General features: G+C 44.9%; 1 protein-coding gene across 2 annotated transcripts in view; it reads right to left on the bottom strand.

Moving 5' to 3' along the window:
• The window catches only part of ACLY (ATP citrate lyase), a 60418-nt gene that overhangs the window by 1081 nt on the left and 42193 nt on the right, over positions 1-17144 (bottom strand). For both annotated transcript variants that reach the window (XM_083407502.1, XM_083407501.1), the window contains 12 exons: positions 16666-16770; positions 15813-16009; positions 14611-14692; positions 13027-13137; positions 11105-11232; positions 10834-10927; positions 9233-9387; positions 7292-7442; positions 6076-6219; positions 5811-5924; positions 3910-3992; positions 1416-1492 (listed from right to left, as the gene is read on the bottom strand). In XM_083407502.1, coding sequence (XP_083263628.1) covers positions 1416-1492; positions 3910-3992; positions 5811-5924; positions 6076-6219; positions 7292-7442; positions 9233-9387; positions 10834-10927; positions 11105-11232; positions 13027-13137; positions 14611-14692; positions 15813-16009; positions 16666-16770 — 1441 coding nt within the window. The remainder of the gene's footprint in view (positions 1-1415; positions 1493-3909; positions 3993-5810; positions 5925-6075; positions 6220-7291; positions 7443-9232; positions 9388-10833; positions 10928-11104; positions 11233-13026; positions 13138-14610; positions 14693-15812; positions 16010-16665; positions 16771-17144) is intronic.

Raw genomic sequence — 17144 nt, 5'->3', positions numbered from 1 at the left:
CCTACCACCCCTTTTGTGCAAAGGTGTTTTTTGTCTCAAAGGAACTGTGAGGGCGACACAGGTTTTTGCCAGCCCTATGTAGGAGAGGGGCCTAGAAGCAGGTGGAAGGCTGTCGCTGCTCTGCAACTTGGGATGGGCAACTTGGATGGAAGAGGAGACAGGTACAGAACAATCTGACCATCCCCTTGCAGATGGGTCAAGGTTTGCAACGTACAGCCTAGCAAGAATGTGGTTTTGCAGCTCTGCAGCGCAGATGAGCTCAGGTGGCATAAAAGCAGCTGGCTGCGGCAGATCCTTATCTCCATACCCCCTGTTAGAATTCCTGCTCCGTGATTGCAGTCATAGGATTGTTGTCTTTCACATGACGGTATATGTTTTGACGCCACAGAGTGAGAAGTGACAGAGACAGTATGTTTGTGTTACTGTGTTCCGTGAAGTGGACCTATTGTCCTTTGTTCTTTTTCTCTTTGTTATTTGGTGCTAGAGAGAGAGGGAGCCATGTTGCAGTGCTCCGTATGCGTTTATATGTAAATAAAGTAGACTAGCCAAAATGCTGAGTTACTGAGGTCTGTCACGCGCATGGTGCACAAACTCTGCGGATCCCTAAGTGTGCCGGTGTCAGTTGGCATCGGTTGCTGTGATGTTCGGGCTGAAGAAAGCTTATGAAGCTCCCGAACAATCGACCAGGAGGGAGGGAACATGCCAGTTGGGCACGTGTGTCTGCCAGAGTCCTACTCAAGTGTAGGCTGAACTCCTGACAGGCCCAGTTTGACAGGTGGGTCAAGCCAAGTCTGACACAGTGGTGTCAAGATGACCCGTTTCTGGTCCATACAGTTAGGAATCAAACTACTGAGGGCAAAAAACGTTTTGTGTGCTGCTCCCCAAGCACTGATGATCGGCAGGTTCTCGGCACTGAGGAAGCCCTATAAGCAATATTTCCCTAGCCCTGACAATGAGGGCTGCCAAAGCCTCTTTTGTCCAAACCTTGCCTTTACCAGACGTCATATACAGTGGTACCTCGGGTTAAGAACTTAATTCGTTCTGGAGGTCCGTTCTTAACCTGAAACTGTTCTTAACCTGAGGTACCACTTTAGCTAATGGGGCCTCCTGCTGCCGCTGTGCCGCCGCGGCGCAACTTCTGTTCTCATCCTGAAGCAAAGTTCTTAACCTGAAGTAATATTTCTGGGTTAGCGGAGTCTGTAAGCTGAAGCGTCTGTAACCCGAGGTACCACTGTACAACTAGTCAGGCAATAGGTAAGGGTGTGTGTGGCTTGGCCAAACTATCCTCACGGGCCATAGGGAGGCTTGGTGGGCCTGAGTTCGCACGCAGGCCTGAAGTTCTCCACCCTGGTATAAAAATGTGTCCAGCCCACCCCCGTAGCCTTATGGAAGAAAACCTGTGCTTTAAGACTTACCTATGAACCCCATACTTCTACCAAGCACAAAAATGCCATTGAGGGCACCAATGTCAATATATTCATCCGCTTCTTCCCTGCAATAGAAACCAAGCAGTTCTTGCTTAAAACATTAATCCTATTGCATTGCATATTTTCAGAGGCTGGTTAACATATAAAAGCCACATAGAAGCCACCCCTGCTCCCATCTTGACACATACCACAGAATCCTGGTTCTAAAAAAAAATCAAGATGGAGGCAAGAGCAGTTGCCAGAGATGAGACGCTCTTTTTCCTGACATTTAAACGAGCTTTCCCATCCCAACCCAGTCAAGGTAACATGAGTGACCATACTTCTATGTTGAAATTGTTTGGTTGTGCAAACCTACTATCCCTTAGGCCCCGCTGCAACTCAGCTGTTGACAATGGATTATTATTTTTTTAATGATGGAAGCTTCTAATATACTGTAGCTCAGTGACTGGGCAACCGCATGGTATGGGGAGAGTTCACAAGGATCACAGGAAGCAGGAACAGGAAAGGCCTCTGTCTGAGACCTTGGAGGGTTGCTGCGGGTTTGGGTAAACCAGGTGTAACTCGTGTGGTGCCCTCTAGAAGTTGCTGAACTACAATTCCCATCACCCCAGACCATTAACCATGCTGACTGGGGCTGAGGAAACTTGGGAGTCCGACATCATCTGGAAGGCACGAGGTCAGGGAAGGATGCTCTAGCCGTTGGAGTTTGTACTTGGGACAGTGTGAACAGTTCTTACAAATGCAAAGGCCATTTCATACCTCACATGGCAGCAGTGTACCTTCCCTCCAACACACACACTCCTGTTTGTGTGGCCTTAAAAGAGGATTGGACAAACTCAAGGCTACTAACAATGATCACTATGCTCTGCCTCCATGGTTGCAGCCAGAGGTGGTTCTGAATAAAAGGTAAAGGACCCCTTTTGCAAGTTCTTGTTTTGCAGTTTTGGGATGCGGGTGGCGCTGTGGGTTAAAACCACAGAGCCTAGGACTTGCCGATCAGAAGGTCGGCGGTTCGAATCCCCGCGACGGGGTGAGCTCCCGTTGCTCGGTCCCTGCTCCTGCCAACCCAGCAGTTCGAAAGCACGTCAATGTGCAAGTAGATAAATAGGTACCGCTCCTGCGGAAAGGTAAACAGCGTTTCCATGCGCTGCTCTGGTTTGCCAGAAGCGGCTTAGTCATGCTGGCCACATGACCTGTACGCAAGAGCTGTACGCCGGCTCCCTCGGCCAATAAAGTGAGATGAGCGCCGCAACCCCAGAGTCGGCCACAACTGGACCTACTGGTCAGGACCCCTGGATGGTTAAGTGCAGTCAAAGGTGACTATGGGGTTGCGGCACTCATCTCATTTTCAGGCTGAGGGAGACGGCGTTTGTCCACAGACAGCTTTCCGGGTCATGTGGCCAGCAGGACTAAACCACATCTGGCGCAACAGGACACCGTGACGGAAGCCAGAGCACACAGAAACGCCTTCTACCTTCCTGTTGCAGTGGTACCTATTTATCTACTCACACTGGTGTACTTTTGAACTGCTAGGTTGGCAGGATCTGGGACAGAGCAACGCGAGCTCACTCTGTCGCGGGGTTTCGAACCGCCGACCTTCTGATCAGCAGGCCCAAGAGGCTCAGTGGTTTAGACCGCAGCACCACCCTTGTCCTGTATACCAGAGGCTAGAAACTGCAGGAGGGGAGAGCGCTCCTGTGCTTGGGTCCAGTTTGCGGGTTATTCCACAGGAATCTGTTGGGAAACTGTGAGAACGGATGCTAAACTACATGGGCCACTGGCCTGATTCAGCAGGCTCTTCTTTTGCACTGTCTCCACATACCCCTTTTGCATCTGAGGTGGCAACTGGGGCATCAAAAGATGCTATTTAAGCCTGCCTGTGGCTAATAAAATACAGTGGTGCCTCGCAAGACGAAATTAATTCGTTCCGCGAGTCTCTTCGTCTAGCGGTTTTTTCGTCTTGCGAAGCAACCCTATTAGCGGCTTAGCGGATTAGCGGCTATTAGCGGCTATTAAAGGCTTAAGGCTTTCTGGTCACTGACCGTATTAAAGATATTTTAAAAAGGCTTAAGGGGTTAGCGAATTAGCTGCTAAAAGGCTATTAGCGGTTTAGCAGCTTAGAAAAAGGGGGTGGGGAGCGAAAAAAAATCTCAAGATTCGCAAGACATTTTCGTCTTGCGAAGCAAGCCCATAGGGAAATTCGTCCTGCGAAGCGCATAGAAAAACGGAAAACCCTTTCGTCTAGCGGGTTTTCCGTCTTGCGAGGCATTCGTCTTGCGGGGTACCACTGTAATTAATCAGATTGACTGAAGTCTCGCACATGCTCCGACTCTAAACTACAGCTTCTACCTATTGGGTTTACTTCAACTCACTTGCACCCAAGATGCTTGGGGGCAGTTGTCTCACTTGATCAGGGCAATTCACCATAACCAAACTTCTGAACCACAATACAGACGCAGCTGGAGAATAATAGACTGCTCACCGTGTGAAGGAGCCACAGTTCCTGAGCACATCAACAAAGGCCACACCAATGAACCCATCGACATTGAGGATGAGGTTGGGTTTCTGGGGTGGAAGAAAAGGGTAGGGGGAGGGATGGAAAAGTTAAGCTTCGTGATTCAAGAGATTGTAGCAACATGCAGGGACTTGAATTCAGCTGGAAGTATTTCAGTGATAAATTGTGAGGCGTTTATCAACTGATGTCTCCGGCTGGGGACATACAAATCTACTTAAGAGTGGAACCACTGAAATTAAAAAACCTAAGTTTAGTCACATGTGGAGGAGTGAGGGAACACAGACTTTAAAGGGATCCCTGGCACTGCCATAGAGCGCCTATTCCCAAGATTCTCCACAGCAAGAGGTACCACAGCTTTCAGGTTCTAAGCGGTACAGAAAACATTGCCTACGGAACATGAAAACAAGGGCTGGGCCATGGGAAGAACCTGAGATTCTCAGGTTCCCTTGCACCTACAGTTGAATACTGCAATGCGCTCTATGTGGGGCCACTTTTGAAGGTGACCTGGAAACTACAGCTAATCCAGAAGGCGGCATCTAGACTGGTGACTCGAAGTGGCCGCCGAGACCACATAACACCGGTCCTGAAAGACCTGCATTGGCTCCCAGTATGTTTCCGGGCACAATTCAATTGGTGCTGACCTTTAAAGCCCTAAACAGCCTCGGCCCAGTATACCTGACGGAGCGTCTCCACCCCCATTGTTCAGCCCAGACACTGAGGTCCAGCGCTGAGGGCCTTCTTGGTAGTGGTGCCCACCCTGTGAAACGCCCTCCCATCTGATGTCAAGGAAATAAACATCTATCTGACTTTTAGAAGACATCTGAAGGCAGCCCTGTTTAGCGAAGTTCTTAATGTTTGATGTTGTATTCTGTCTTCTGTTGGGAGCCGCCCAGAGTGGCTCAGGAAACCCAGGCAGATGGGCGGGATATTATTATTATTATTATTATTATTATTATTATTATTATTATTCTGAAGGGAGCAGCACTTTGCCTGAGATCCTGGAGAGTCAACTGCAGGCCACATTTAGACAGTATCATATTCCTAATTTTATTTGCATGCTTCGTATATCATTTCTCCTGTAAAATTCCCCTGAGACAACTGACTGGCTTAGCTGGGCCACTGGCAGTTCCTTACATCTAGGTATTATTCGTGTCCAGGCTTCCATTATGTGGCATAGCTTGTTAATAACCATTTGCCTGGTCGCTTATGGCAAGTAAGAATTGCTTGCAAGGAGTCCTGTTTGGGGACGTTTTTAGCGTGCGATGTTGTATTGTGCTTTTACTGTTTTTTGTTGGGAGCCACCCAGAGTGGCTGGGGCAACCCAGTCAGATGGGCAGCATTATTATTATTATTATTAGCACAGTTCTTTCCCAACCATCCATCCTAACCAGACACATCCTTTTTTTCAGGCTCTGTATGTATCACTAGTGATGAGTAAGAATACTGGTGCAGATGGGCTAGTAAAATAAAACAACAGCCCAGTAACTCTTATTTTATGGACCCAGAATATTTATGTACACTTAAAACTAGTGTGGTGCAGTAGTTAAGAGTGCTGGACTAGGACCTGGGTGACTCGGGTTCAAATCCCCACTCAGCCATGAAGTTTACAGGGTGATCTTGGGCCAGTCACCACCTCTCAGCCTAACCTACCTCACAGGGTTGTTGTGAGGATAAAATGGAGAGGGAGGGGAAACATCTACACCACCGTGAGCAACTTAGGAAGAGAGGTGGGACATAAATATAATAATAAGCAAACAAATAAACATGTACCTCCCAGAGTGATGGGGTAGAACAAAAAGACCAAGGTTTAAAAAGTTATCACCCCCCCCCAAAAAAAAGGGGGGGGGAGAGAAAGAGAAGGCTGGTACCTTGGAAGTCGTAATTTTTTCCACTTCCAGTGCATAGTCTAGCAGAGGCGTCGCAGGGAAATGTTGCTTCACGTAATCCTTGAGGATCTGAACTCTCATATCTGGGTTATTGATCTACGAATTTGGAAAACAGAAATGAAAGAAATGGCACACTTTGGAAAACGTAATCTCAATTAACAACCCCTCCCTTGGAACTCAACTTCGAACAGGCAGCTGTGTGGCCCTTTCCCACGTCACCCTACCAGACTCTGCTCTCAGCACCTACCGATTTGACCCGGTGCCCAATGCCCATGATCAGCTTCCCTTCTTTCTTCATCTTGTTCACGAACTCCATGGGGATGATGCCGCTGTCAAAGGCTTTGCTGAACATCTTTGCCGCTGCATCCAGAGCACCGCCAAACCTATCGCCCTGGAAAGCAGCAAACAAGAAAGAAACTCACACCAAAACCAAAACTACTGGGGATGGGTGGGTGTCAGAGACCAGGCTGAGGAGTACAGCTCTGATGAGAAATGGTGGGAGTCTCCCCTTCCCCCTGACCAGGATCCTGAAGCTGCTCAGGAGCAGTAGAGATTTGGAACAATGGTTTGCAGAAGGGCACAGTTCTGAAGACAAAAGTTGGGGCGAACTGGGGGGTGAACAGCAAACTGAAGAAAACTGGAAGAGAGATAGCTAACAGACTCTCTCTCATGGGAAAGTGTCCTGCCTATCAGTCCAAGGTCACGTAGAGAAGATAAGGTGGGCTACACAAAAAGCACAGTGGTTGCGAGATCAAGGTTGCAAGGTGGAAACCTTAATTGGGAACACCGTCATTCTGAGAATGGCTGCTTTGTTCTTTCACTGTGATCATTACACTCTTTAAATGGTAAGCGTCTCTTTTCGCTTTGTCCTGGTTATCTACGGCCAAGGGTCCCCGAAGCCTGACAGTGTGTGTGTGGGGGGGGGGATCCTGATGTCCAGTGCCGAGGGCCTTCTGGCAGTTCCCTCACTGCGAGAAGCCAAGTTACAGGGAACCAGGCAGAGGGCCTTCTCGGTAGTGGCACCCACCCTGTGGAACGCCCTCCCACCAGATGTCAAAGAGAACAATAATTACCAGACTTTTAGAAGACACCTGAAGGCAGCCCTGTTTAGGGAAGCTTTTAAAGTTTGATGCATTACTGTATTTTAATATTTTGTTGGAAGCCGCCCAGAGTGGCTGGGGAAGCTCAGCCGGATGGGCGGGGTATACATAATAAATTATTATTATTATTATTATCATCGTCATCATCCTAAAATCAAAATAATACTAAAAAGTGCAAATAGGGGGCAGAAGAGGCATGCAGACTCCCTCGAATATTTGCTACACAGATTAAAGGACGCCCCATTGCAAGGCCATCTTTACATTGTAATTATGGGAGCTGAAGCTCATCCTGCACAGAACTTCGGCTACATTCCAACAAAGGCATCATTGGCGACTTTCGCCCGGCTGTTGTTCAGTGCTTACGATTGTGAGTAGGCCCGAGGTGAGGCTGGATACGAGGTCCTTCCCAGCCCTTGCACAGACAATAGTGTTATGAGCTCCTGACACCGCTGGGCCGTGATCTGCCGTCACCATCAAGCACATCTCTATGAAGTGGCAGGCGTATTTGGGCAACCTGGGGGGAGGGCAGAGATGCGATTGTTATGTTTACTTTAGATACTTTAGAAGTTTCATTCTGCAACTGTTTTCAACTGCGTCACAAAAAGCATCCAGCTTGAACGGAGGGATGAGAGAAATCTGCAAGCTTGCCAAGAGGTTGGTAAGGTTCATTACTGAGTTACAGTGGTACCTCGGTTCTCAAACGCCTTGGTACTCAAACAACTTGGAACCCAAACACTGCAAATCCGGAAGTAAGTGTTCCGGTTTGCGAACTTATTTCAGAAGCCAAAAGTGCTCCATTTTGAGTGTTATGCTTCCAATCTGAGTGCCATATTTCCGCTGTTTTTGCTATTTATTTTGCATTTTTGTGGCTCTTTTGTTTTGTTTTTGTGACTGTGTGGAACCCAGTTCAGCTACTGATTGATTGATTGTGTGATTGCAGTACATTGTTTATTGCTTTCATTTTATGGACCAATGGTCTCGTTAGGTAGTAAAATTCATGTTAAATTGTTGTTTTAGGGGTTGTTTTTAAAAGTCTGCAATGGATTAATCCGTTTTGCATTACTTTCTACGGGAAAGTACGCCTTGGTTTTGGAACACTTTGGTTTTGGAACGGACTTCTGGGAAGGATTAGGTTTGAGAACCAAGGTACCACTGTATTTGAAGTTCGACAGCTCAATCCCCTTCCCAGGCTAAGAGAAAAATGGTGAGGACGGGATATTTATCAGGACAGTGTGATTTTTGCAGCTGCAAAACAATGAAGCTGGGGCGGAGCAATGGAGAATTCATGAAACAACAATGGGACCCTCGCTCCACCCAAGGCATAATAGAGAACAGCAACAACTGATAGGCACAATATATTACAAGGACAGCAAAAAACATTACAGACAGGATAATTGATAAATCATCAAACCATCAATTCTAGCACGTGGGGGGCCACCTAAATTGTATAATTTGGTATCTCAATGATCAGTATTATTAATTGTATTATAATTTAGCATCATTACAATGAGTCTATTATTGGATTGTTGTAACTGAAAACTAATTTAAAAAATTATTTTTTTAAAAAAGCAACCAACAGAATAGCACAGCCCGACTGACCCATGCCATTTGTCAATTGATTATGTCTCCAAGGCTGGCGGGCGAACAACAACTGTGCTATCCATACAACTTTCAATTATAATTATTTCACATGTTTTTGTGGGTTTCAGTTGTGTTTTATCTACAGTTTTATTATGTGCAATGTTCTTCACTGAGGAGGATGATAAATACAGTGGTACCTCAGTTTACAAACTTAATCCGTTCCGGAAGTCTGTTCTTAAACCAAAACCGTTCTTAAACCAAGGCGTGTTTTCCCTAATGAAGCCTCCTGCTGCCGGTGCCCTTCCACCATTCGGATTCCATTCTTAGACTAAGGTGGTAAAGTTCTCAAACCAAGACAGCACAGTGGTACCACAGTGGTACTTAATTTGTTCTGGAGGTCTGTTCTTAACCTGAAATTGTTCTTAACCTGAAGCACCACTTTAGCTAATGGGGCCTCCTGCTGCCACTGCGCCGCGAGAACACGATTTCTGTTCTCATCCTGAAGCAAAGTTCTTAACCCGAGGTACTATTTCTGGGTTGGCGTAGTCTGTAACCTGAAGCGTATGTAACCTGAAGCATATGTAACCCGAGGTACCACTGTATTTCCGGTTTTGTGGAGTTTGTAAACCAAATCGTTCTTAAACTGGACTGTTCTTAAACTGAGGTACCACGGTACACTAATAATAGACAAATAATAACAAGCAGCGCAGTAACTACACCCACCTTCTCTGGAACCACAATAAGCCCAGAACACCTCCAATTCCCATTTCTTCCTTGAAGACCTCAGTGATGGGCATGCCGGCATAGATCAGTTCTTGGCCCCGTTCATCACAGATGCTAGTCATGAAAGAAGCTGGCTTCCGAATCAAACCAAGCTCCTGAAAGTTGAGTGCACAAACAAAGAAGTTGTAAAAACAACAAGAGAGAACCTGATCTAGACCTTGTGGAAGTTGCAGACCTGAGCTTGAGCAATTTCGTGTCAAACTGCTGGTGGGGACGAACAAACACTCTTCCAAACAGAGAATCCCCTCCGTGTAGAAACAAGGCTAGAACTCTTCTAGAACTGTTTTCTTTGTAAAGGAAATGCTTCTATATATTCAGTTCAGAAAGGTTTGCAGAAGGAGTGTTGTGGACAGGGTGAATAAAAATCAATGATTTTTTACAAAAAATAAAAAAATAACAATCAGATTTTTTTTTAAATTTAAATTGTATTTTTTAAATTTAAATCGGATTTTTGTGATTTAAATCGGATTTTTTAAATAAAATGCTTTTGGAGGGGAAATCTTTCTAAAGATAGTTTTCTATTTAAGTTCCATTATAGTCCAAAGGCTAGTCATCAGGAAATAAGGATATGTTTTAAGTTTTTCATGTGTGCTAAAGCTCAGTCTAAGGTTGTTTTTTTAAAAAAATTGTTTAACCACATCAGTTAACAAACATGGTTATATATGCTATAATGTTATTGCTGAGTTAAGTAAATTGTCTAAATTGTTATTAAGGAAATGTTAATTTTTCTCCTTCCAATAAAGTACAGCAGAAAAGCTGTCCAAATATAAACAGTTAACTTATTAAACCTCACAATAATTTCATAATTATCTGTCTGTGTATTTCTAATAGTATAACCACATCGGCAATTTCTGATATAACTGTAAAAACTACCCTGAAAATTTATTATTCCAAAAATGAAACCTTCATCTGGTTGTGAATATTAAGAATGAGTCTTTCTGTAAAAAAAAAAGTTTTAAATCAAGACTTAATGGACTAGTGATTTAAATCAAGTCTTACTGACTAGTGATTTAAATCGGGATTTAAATCGATTTGATTTAAATCAAATCGATATACGATACGATATATAAGATATCTTTATTGTCATTGTCCCTTGCGGAACGATGAAATTGAAAAACTACATAAAACTACATAAAAACTACATAAAACTACCACAAAACTACATAAAAACTACATAAAAACTACATAAAAACTACATAAAACATTCAAAAACCCCTAAAAAACTCTAAAACCCCATTTTAAAATACACTATACTACAGAGACCCCTTATGCTGCGTTTAGAACCAGAATTGCATTAGCGTAGAAACTGTTTTTCAGGCGGCGAGTCGTGGCCTTTATAACCCTATACCTTCTTCCAGAAGGCAGAAGCTGAAAGAGATCATTTCCGGGGTGCGTACTATCATCTACCCTGGTTGTGGATAATGCAATTGTCCTTTTGCTTCCACCAATTTCTCTTAGCATAACACTTTGATTGTGTTATTCCAAGACGCCAGGCATCCTCCTAGCTCTTTCAGTAACCGCTTGGAAAACAGCAGACTTACCCTTGCCCACGAGTAATCCATTGGCACAGTAGGGGGAGGCACTTCCTGGGCTGGTTCAATCACTCCCTTGGAAACCAGATCTTCGTACACTGACCTGAAAAAAAGACATGGAAGAGGCTATGTGTTGGCCTGTTACAGCTTGATGAATGAATGAATGAATGCATGAATGAATGAATGAATGAATGAATCTTTATTTGCGTCAGCCATCGGCCATAGCAATGAAACAACAATACAGCTTGATGTTTGCTTGTTTGAAAAAAATATTACTTACTGAATCACATCGCCCAGCTCGTCAAAACTACGCGGTACGAAAACGCCCACTTCCTTCAGAGCTTGGTTCTTGGCCACTGCGGTTTCAGATGCCTGATTGGCACAAGCTCCGGCATGGCCAAACTGCACCTGTTATAACAAGGATAGGTGGGTCTTTAGCAGTGCCGGATTTATGTACAAGCTAAACAAGCTATAGCTTAGGGCACCACTCTCTTGGGGGTCCCCAAAAAAATTAAAGGGGGGAAAACTGGATGTACATTTCCAATATATAAGATAAAAAACAAATAAAATAAAGCCTACATAGAGTAACAGTGTTTTGTGTTGTGTAGGCTCCTCTGATGTAAGTAATGGGTCCCACCTGCTCCCTGAAATATCACTGGTTTGCTCATTTCTAGATATAGGGTGCCTACATTCTGCATAGGCTGTTTGCATGATAACATGTGCAATGGCTTTAGATACCTATTAGGTCCATAAATTACCATATAGCACAGGGGTCAGCAAACTTTTTCAGCAGGGGGCCGGCCCACTGTCCCTCAGACCTTATGGGGAGGCCGGACTAACCCAGAGATGCATTTTAAATAAAAGGGCACATTCTACTCATGTAAAAACATGCTGATTCCTGGACTGTCCGCAGGCCGGATTTAGAAGGCGATTGAGCTGGATCCGGCCCCCATAGCACATATATTCAACACAAGAAAACAGCGACAATTTGTTGTTGACAAAGGACAGCTGGACATATAAAGGGCCCTGTTACCTTCAGTAGCTTAGGGCCTTCTCAAACCTAAATCTGGCCCTTTAGCAAGACAAGTGCTCGATTCATTAAATTAACATCATAGCAAACAAATGCTCCTTAACGCCAGCTACTAGAAACCACAGGAGGGGTGTTTTTTTGGGGGGGGGGGTTGCTTTTGTTTGTGAGCCCTGCTTGACGGTTTCCCGCAGCCCCTGCAGGAACAGGATGCTGGACTATGGGCCTGATCCAAAAGAGCTTTTCTTCTGTTCGTATTTAGATGTACCTCGACCTCATCTTCCCACCGAGAATCCAGCGGTCTCCTCTCTCAGTTCCAAAAGCTTCATCACAATGTAACTTGCACCTAGGAGCCCTTTTGGGTCGCTGCTGGGCTTGCAATGTAAGGTTTAGAGCTTACAGGGTTAACAGCTCAGTGTGTCCTGCGTCTGGGGAGGGGCTTTCTCCACATGGGGGGGGGAGGCTGTTTTCTTGGTCTGTGAGTTACTTTCGTTTTTCTGCCGTGACAAGGAAGACGCAATGTCTGCATCTTCCGACGGATTGTTTAAGTAAAGGTAAAGGGACCCCTGACCATTAGGTCCAGTCGTGACCGACTCTGGGGTTGCGGCGCTCATCTCGCTTTATTGGCCGAGGGAGCCGGCGTACACCTTCCGAGTCATGTGGCTAGCATGACTAAGCCGCTTCTGGCAAACCAGAGTAGCGCACGGAAATGCTGTTTACCTTCCCGCCAGAGTGGTACCTATTTATCTACTTTGATGTGCTTTTGAACTGCTAGGTTGGCAGGAGCAGGGACCAAGCAACGGGAGCTCACCCCATCACGGGGATTCGAACCACCAACCTTCTGATCAGCAAGTCCTAGGCTTTGTGGTTTAACCCACAGCGCCACCCACGTCCCTGATGGATTGTTTATCTTGCTGTAAATAAAGCTGTCTAGTTTATTGAAACAACAGCATATGGACTCTCTCTTCTGCAAGCTCATGCACACAAGCAGCGCTTGCTGAGCCGCTCTGCTACAGGTCCAGGAATTCTGCTGCCGTGGAAACGTACCGGACCCCATATGCATTCCCAGTTTTAGAATCCGTGATTTCGACAGCTGTTTAATATAATCCAAGATCCAGCACTCCCAACTATAATAAATAGTTTTTCTACCCCCATTCAATGTATTCCTCCCTTACCTCTGAAGAGAACATCGTGGCACAGGTCCCAATGCACCAACAGACAACAGGCTTAGTGATCCGGCCTTCTTTAACACCCCTACAGATCTTGTACTCCTCCGTTCCTCCAATCTAAAAAAGAAAAGAAAAGAAAAAAGGAGTCAAGGGCAGCAACTCAACCCATGTGGGCACAGTGCTCTTTAAAATAGAAAAAAGTATTTCGCCAAATCAGTCCCCACTTTTGCAGGTGAAATGGGACCACAAGGGCTACAGAACTATAAAGAGAGCTACATAAAAAAGACTACAACTCCCATCATCCCTAGCTATCAGGACCAGTAGAGAGGAATGGTGGGAACTGTAGTCCCAAAACTGCCGAAGACCCAAGTTTGGGAAACCCTGTATCGAAGGAGAAGATGTGCAGGTTTTGTTTTAATTTAAACATTTGTATGCTGTTGTTCCATTAAATGCAGTTTAATGTAAATCCCATAAAATGTAAGGCCAGTGAGGTTGCTTTTTTTAAAGGCTACCTACAACACTCTCTCTCTCTCTCTCTCTCTCTCTCTCTCTCTCTCTCTCTCTCATACCTTGGAAGTTGAACAGTTTAGTTCCCAAACATTTTGGCTCTCAAACGTCATAAACCCGGAAGTGGCTGTTCTGGTTTGCAAACTATTTTTGGAAGCTGAATGTCTGACGGCTTCTGATTGGCTGCAGAACCTTCCCCACAGCCAATCAGAAGCCGCACTGTGATTTATGAACGTTTTGGAAGTTGGACGGACTTCCTGAACAGATTCCATTCGACTTCCAAGGTTTGACTGTGTGTGTGTGTGTGTGTGTGTGTGTACACACACACACACAGAGAGAGAGAGAGAGAGAGAGAGAGAGAGAGAGTGTCTCGTACCTCGGTTTTCGAATGTAATCCATTCCGTAAGACCATTCCGAGTTCCGAAATGTCTGACATCCTAAAACTCAATACGGAAGCCTCAATATGGAAAACTCAATACGGAAAACTCAGTACAGAAACTGTGTGGCACATTTGACTTCTGAGACATGTTCGAAAACTGAAGCATTTACTTTTGGGTTTACGGCATTCAAAAACCAAGGTACCACTGTATTTAAAAGAACTCACAGAAGTCCCATATCTTCAGAGAAAAAGCAGCTGCAAAATAAAATACTTTCCCAAAGCCCGTATGCCAAATGCCAGGCAAAATAAGAGCACAAGATGTCTAAAGGGAATACAGAGGTGCTGTTGGTCAAGCTTCCTTCTGGAAGGAGGGGCTTTCACAACAGTAGTGGCACAACTGAGAAGACAGTGCTCAGCAAATGCAAAGGAAGGTCATGTGGGGACTCAGGTCAGCCTCCTCTGTGGCCAAACATTCCTACTTCTGTAGTGTACAGTGGATACTAGGCATACTGACCACACAAAGCATCATCTACTTCTAGATGAAGCTCTCAGAGCTACTACCAGTCAACGTAGACAATACAGAGCTAGATGGAGGAACGGGACTTATAAAGGCAGCTCCTTATATTCCTATGTTAAGATGAAGCTACAAAGATACCATTGCCAAGTGATGCTGGAGACAGAAAAACAAACTTGAAGGTACTCACTTCTCCTAACACCACAATCATCTTCACCCCAGGCGTGTCTTGGTAGCGTAAAACGTGGTCCATGAAAGTGGAGCCAGGGTATCTAGGCACAAGGGAACAACATTTTTTTAATCAGGCATTTATGTTAAGAAGATTCTGCTGCTTAAAGAATATTGTACAACACAAACAGCCCAGATTTCAACTCCGGCCTCAAAGGCTCAACAATTTTTATCGACAGCTCTCTGTCCACAACAGAGAGGGATAGAAGAATTTAATCCATTACACAAAACACTGGGCTGCACAACTGGTGTGGGTGGGTGGGTGTATTTTAAAACCAGAAGTACAATTCACACAACAAGGATTTCCTTGAGGTGTAAAACAGGTCAAAACCATTGCGAATGTTCTGTTTTACTGCCCATATCATGCAAAAATCTGTGGTAAATATTTAAACCCTATGCTGAAAGAAAAGTTAAGATTGCTCTGGCTTATTCAGGGTTTCCTTTCAACGGAACAGTTGTAGGCATGGCATTAGGGAGAATGTGGAATTAAAACTATGTCGCCGTAAGACTTGAGAGGCACTTTTTAGCCTTATTATGTCTGTACAGTGGTACCTCGGGTTAAGTATTTAATTCGTTCTGGAGGTCCATTATTAACCTGAAACTGTTCTTAACCTGAATCACTTTAGCTAATGGGGCCTCCTCCTGCTGCTGCACCGCTGGAGCACGATTTCTGTTCTCATCCTGAAGCAAAGTTCTTAACCCAAGGTACTATTTCTGGGTTAGCGGAGTCTGTAACCTGAAGCATATGTAACCTGAGGTACCACGGTACAGTGGTATCTCGGGTTACAAACACCTTGAGTTACAGATGCTTCGGGTTACAAACTCCACTAACCCGGAAGCAGTACCTCGGGTTAGGAACTTTGCCCCAGGATGAGAACGGAAATCATGTGCTGGCGGCACGGCAACAGCGGGAGGCCCCATTAGCGAAAGCACGCTTCAGGTTAAGAACGGTCTCAGGTTAAGAACGGACCACCGGAACAAATTAAGCTCGTAGCCCAAGGTATCACTGTAAGAGATTCGTCTTAAAAGTATCTCCTTTTACGAACAGATGTCAATTTTACGCTTTGACTTGTATACTTTTGTATCCTGTGTGTGCCAATAAAGGAGATGGATTGAAAAAGGATTTCAGAATACACGGTATATCGCTTGGGCCGCCGCTCTCACCTATCCCCACCAATGGCCACCCCTTCAAAGACGCCGTCTGTGGTCCTGGAGATGATGTTGTTAAGTTCATTGGACATCCCTCCTGAGCGGGAGACATAAGCTACACTTCCGGGGCGGTACAGCTTAGATGCCAAGATGTTATCTAGCATTCCACCTGTGTTTCCGATCTTGAAGCAGCCGGGCTTGATTCCACCTACCTACAAACAAAAACGAAGGAGATGAAATATCGGAGCGGTTGTAGTTTGTGTAGTAACAGCTCAACAGTTTCGAAAACTCTCTCTTTCATAAAATGGGAAATTCAAATCCAGAATTTTGTACATGTGACAAGGGATTTTTGGATATGCAAATCAGGCCCAGAGCCAATCACAGAGCATATTTGCTCCTAACTGATTTACCCTCAATTTGCCTTTTTTTTTTTTTTAAAAAAAAAGGTCTTTCATCAACGTAGCAGTAACAGATCCATCTGTGAGAGTAGAAGGTGTGACCCACAATTTGGGGATCTGCTTCAGCCCCCATGTATTTATTTATGGCTTCACCAGATCCCACAATTTTTGTGGTGGGAACAAAAATGGGGCGGGGAAGACATCTGAAGGCAACGCTGTTCAGGGAAGTTTTTAATGTTTGATGTTTTATTGCGTTTTTAATATTCTGTTAGGAGCTGCCCAGAGTGGCTGGGGAGGCCTGGCCAGATGGGTGTGGTATAAATTATTATTATTATTATTATTATTATTATTATTATTATACTTTACCACTGTGCAGGAAAGAATTTATAGATTTTCACATCAATGCGCGTTAAAAACAAATTAACGAAGCAGAATAAGCCACAGAAAGCCATGGTTCCTTCTTCTCTCACCGTTGCAGGCCCGATAATGGTGACGCCTTTCTCGTCGGCCATCTTGATCAACCGGCGAGTCAGCGCCTCTGGGATGCCTTCTGCAATGATGGCCACAGTGCGGATCTGCAGCCCAAGAGAGAATCAACACCAGCAATGACTTCCTGGAGTCTCTCCCTCCTCAGCGATAGGGAGGATCAGAAAAGCATTGGCAACTATCAAGGCTTTTAAAGCTCTTGGGTGCAGGATTTAAAAATGAATAAGTTTCCTCAGAAATCCTAAAACCAGGACTGTGGGTATCATCAGACAATTCAACATCTGCCACAAGAAAAGCTGGATTTTTCAACCTGTATAAATTAGACAAGTTAAATTTACTTTATTCTGCAAAGTACTGCTAGTCGGGGGGGGGGGGGCTGGCAGAGAAAGCAAAGCTGCTCTGTCCCCCAATCTTTGAAAATATCTCATTCATCCAGAACTGCTCAAATGCTACGGCTTTTCAG

The sequence above is a fragment of the Podarcis tiliguerta genome (genome assembly GCF_965153285.1).
Source record: "Podarcis tiliguerta genome assembly, chromosome: 13".
In the NCBI taxonomy this organism is placed as follows: domain Eukaryota; kingdom Metazoa; phylum Chordata; class Lepidosauria; order Squamata; family Lacertidae; genus Podarcis; species Podarcis tiliguerta.
Note: the sequence above shows the minus strand (reverse complement) of the source record. Positions and strands in the feature narration are given on the sequence as shown.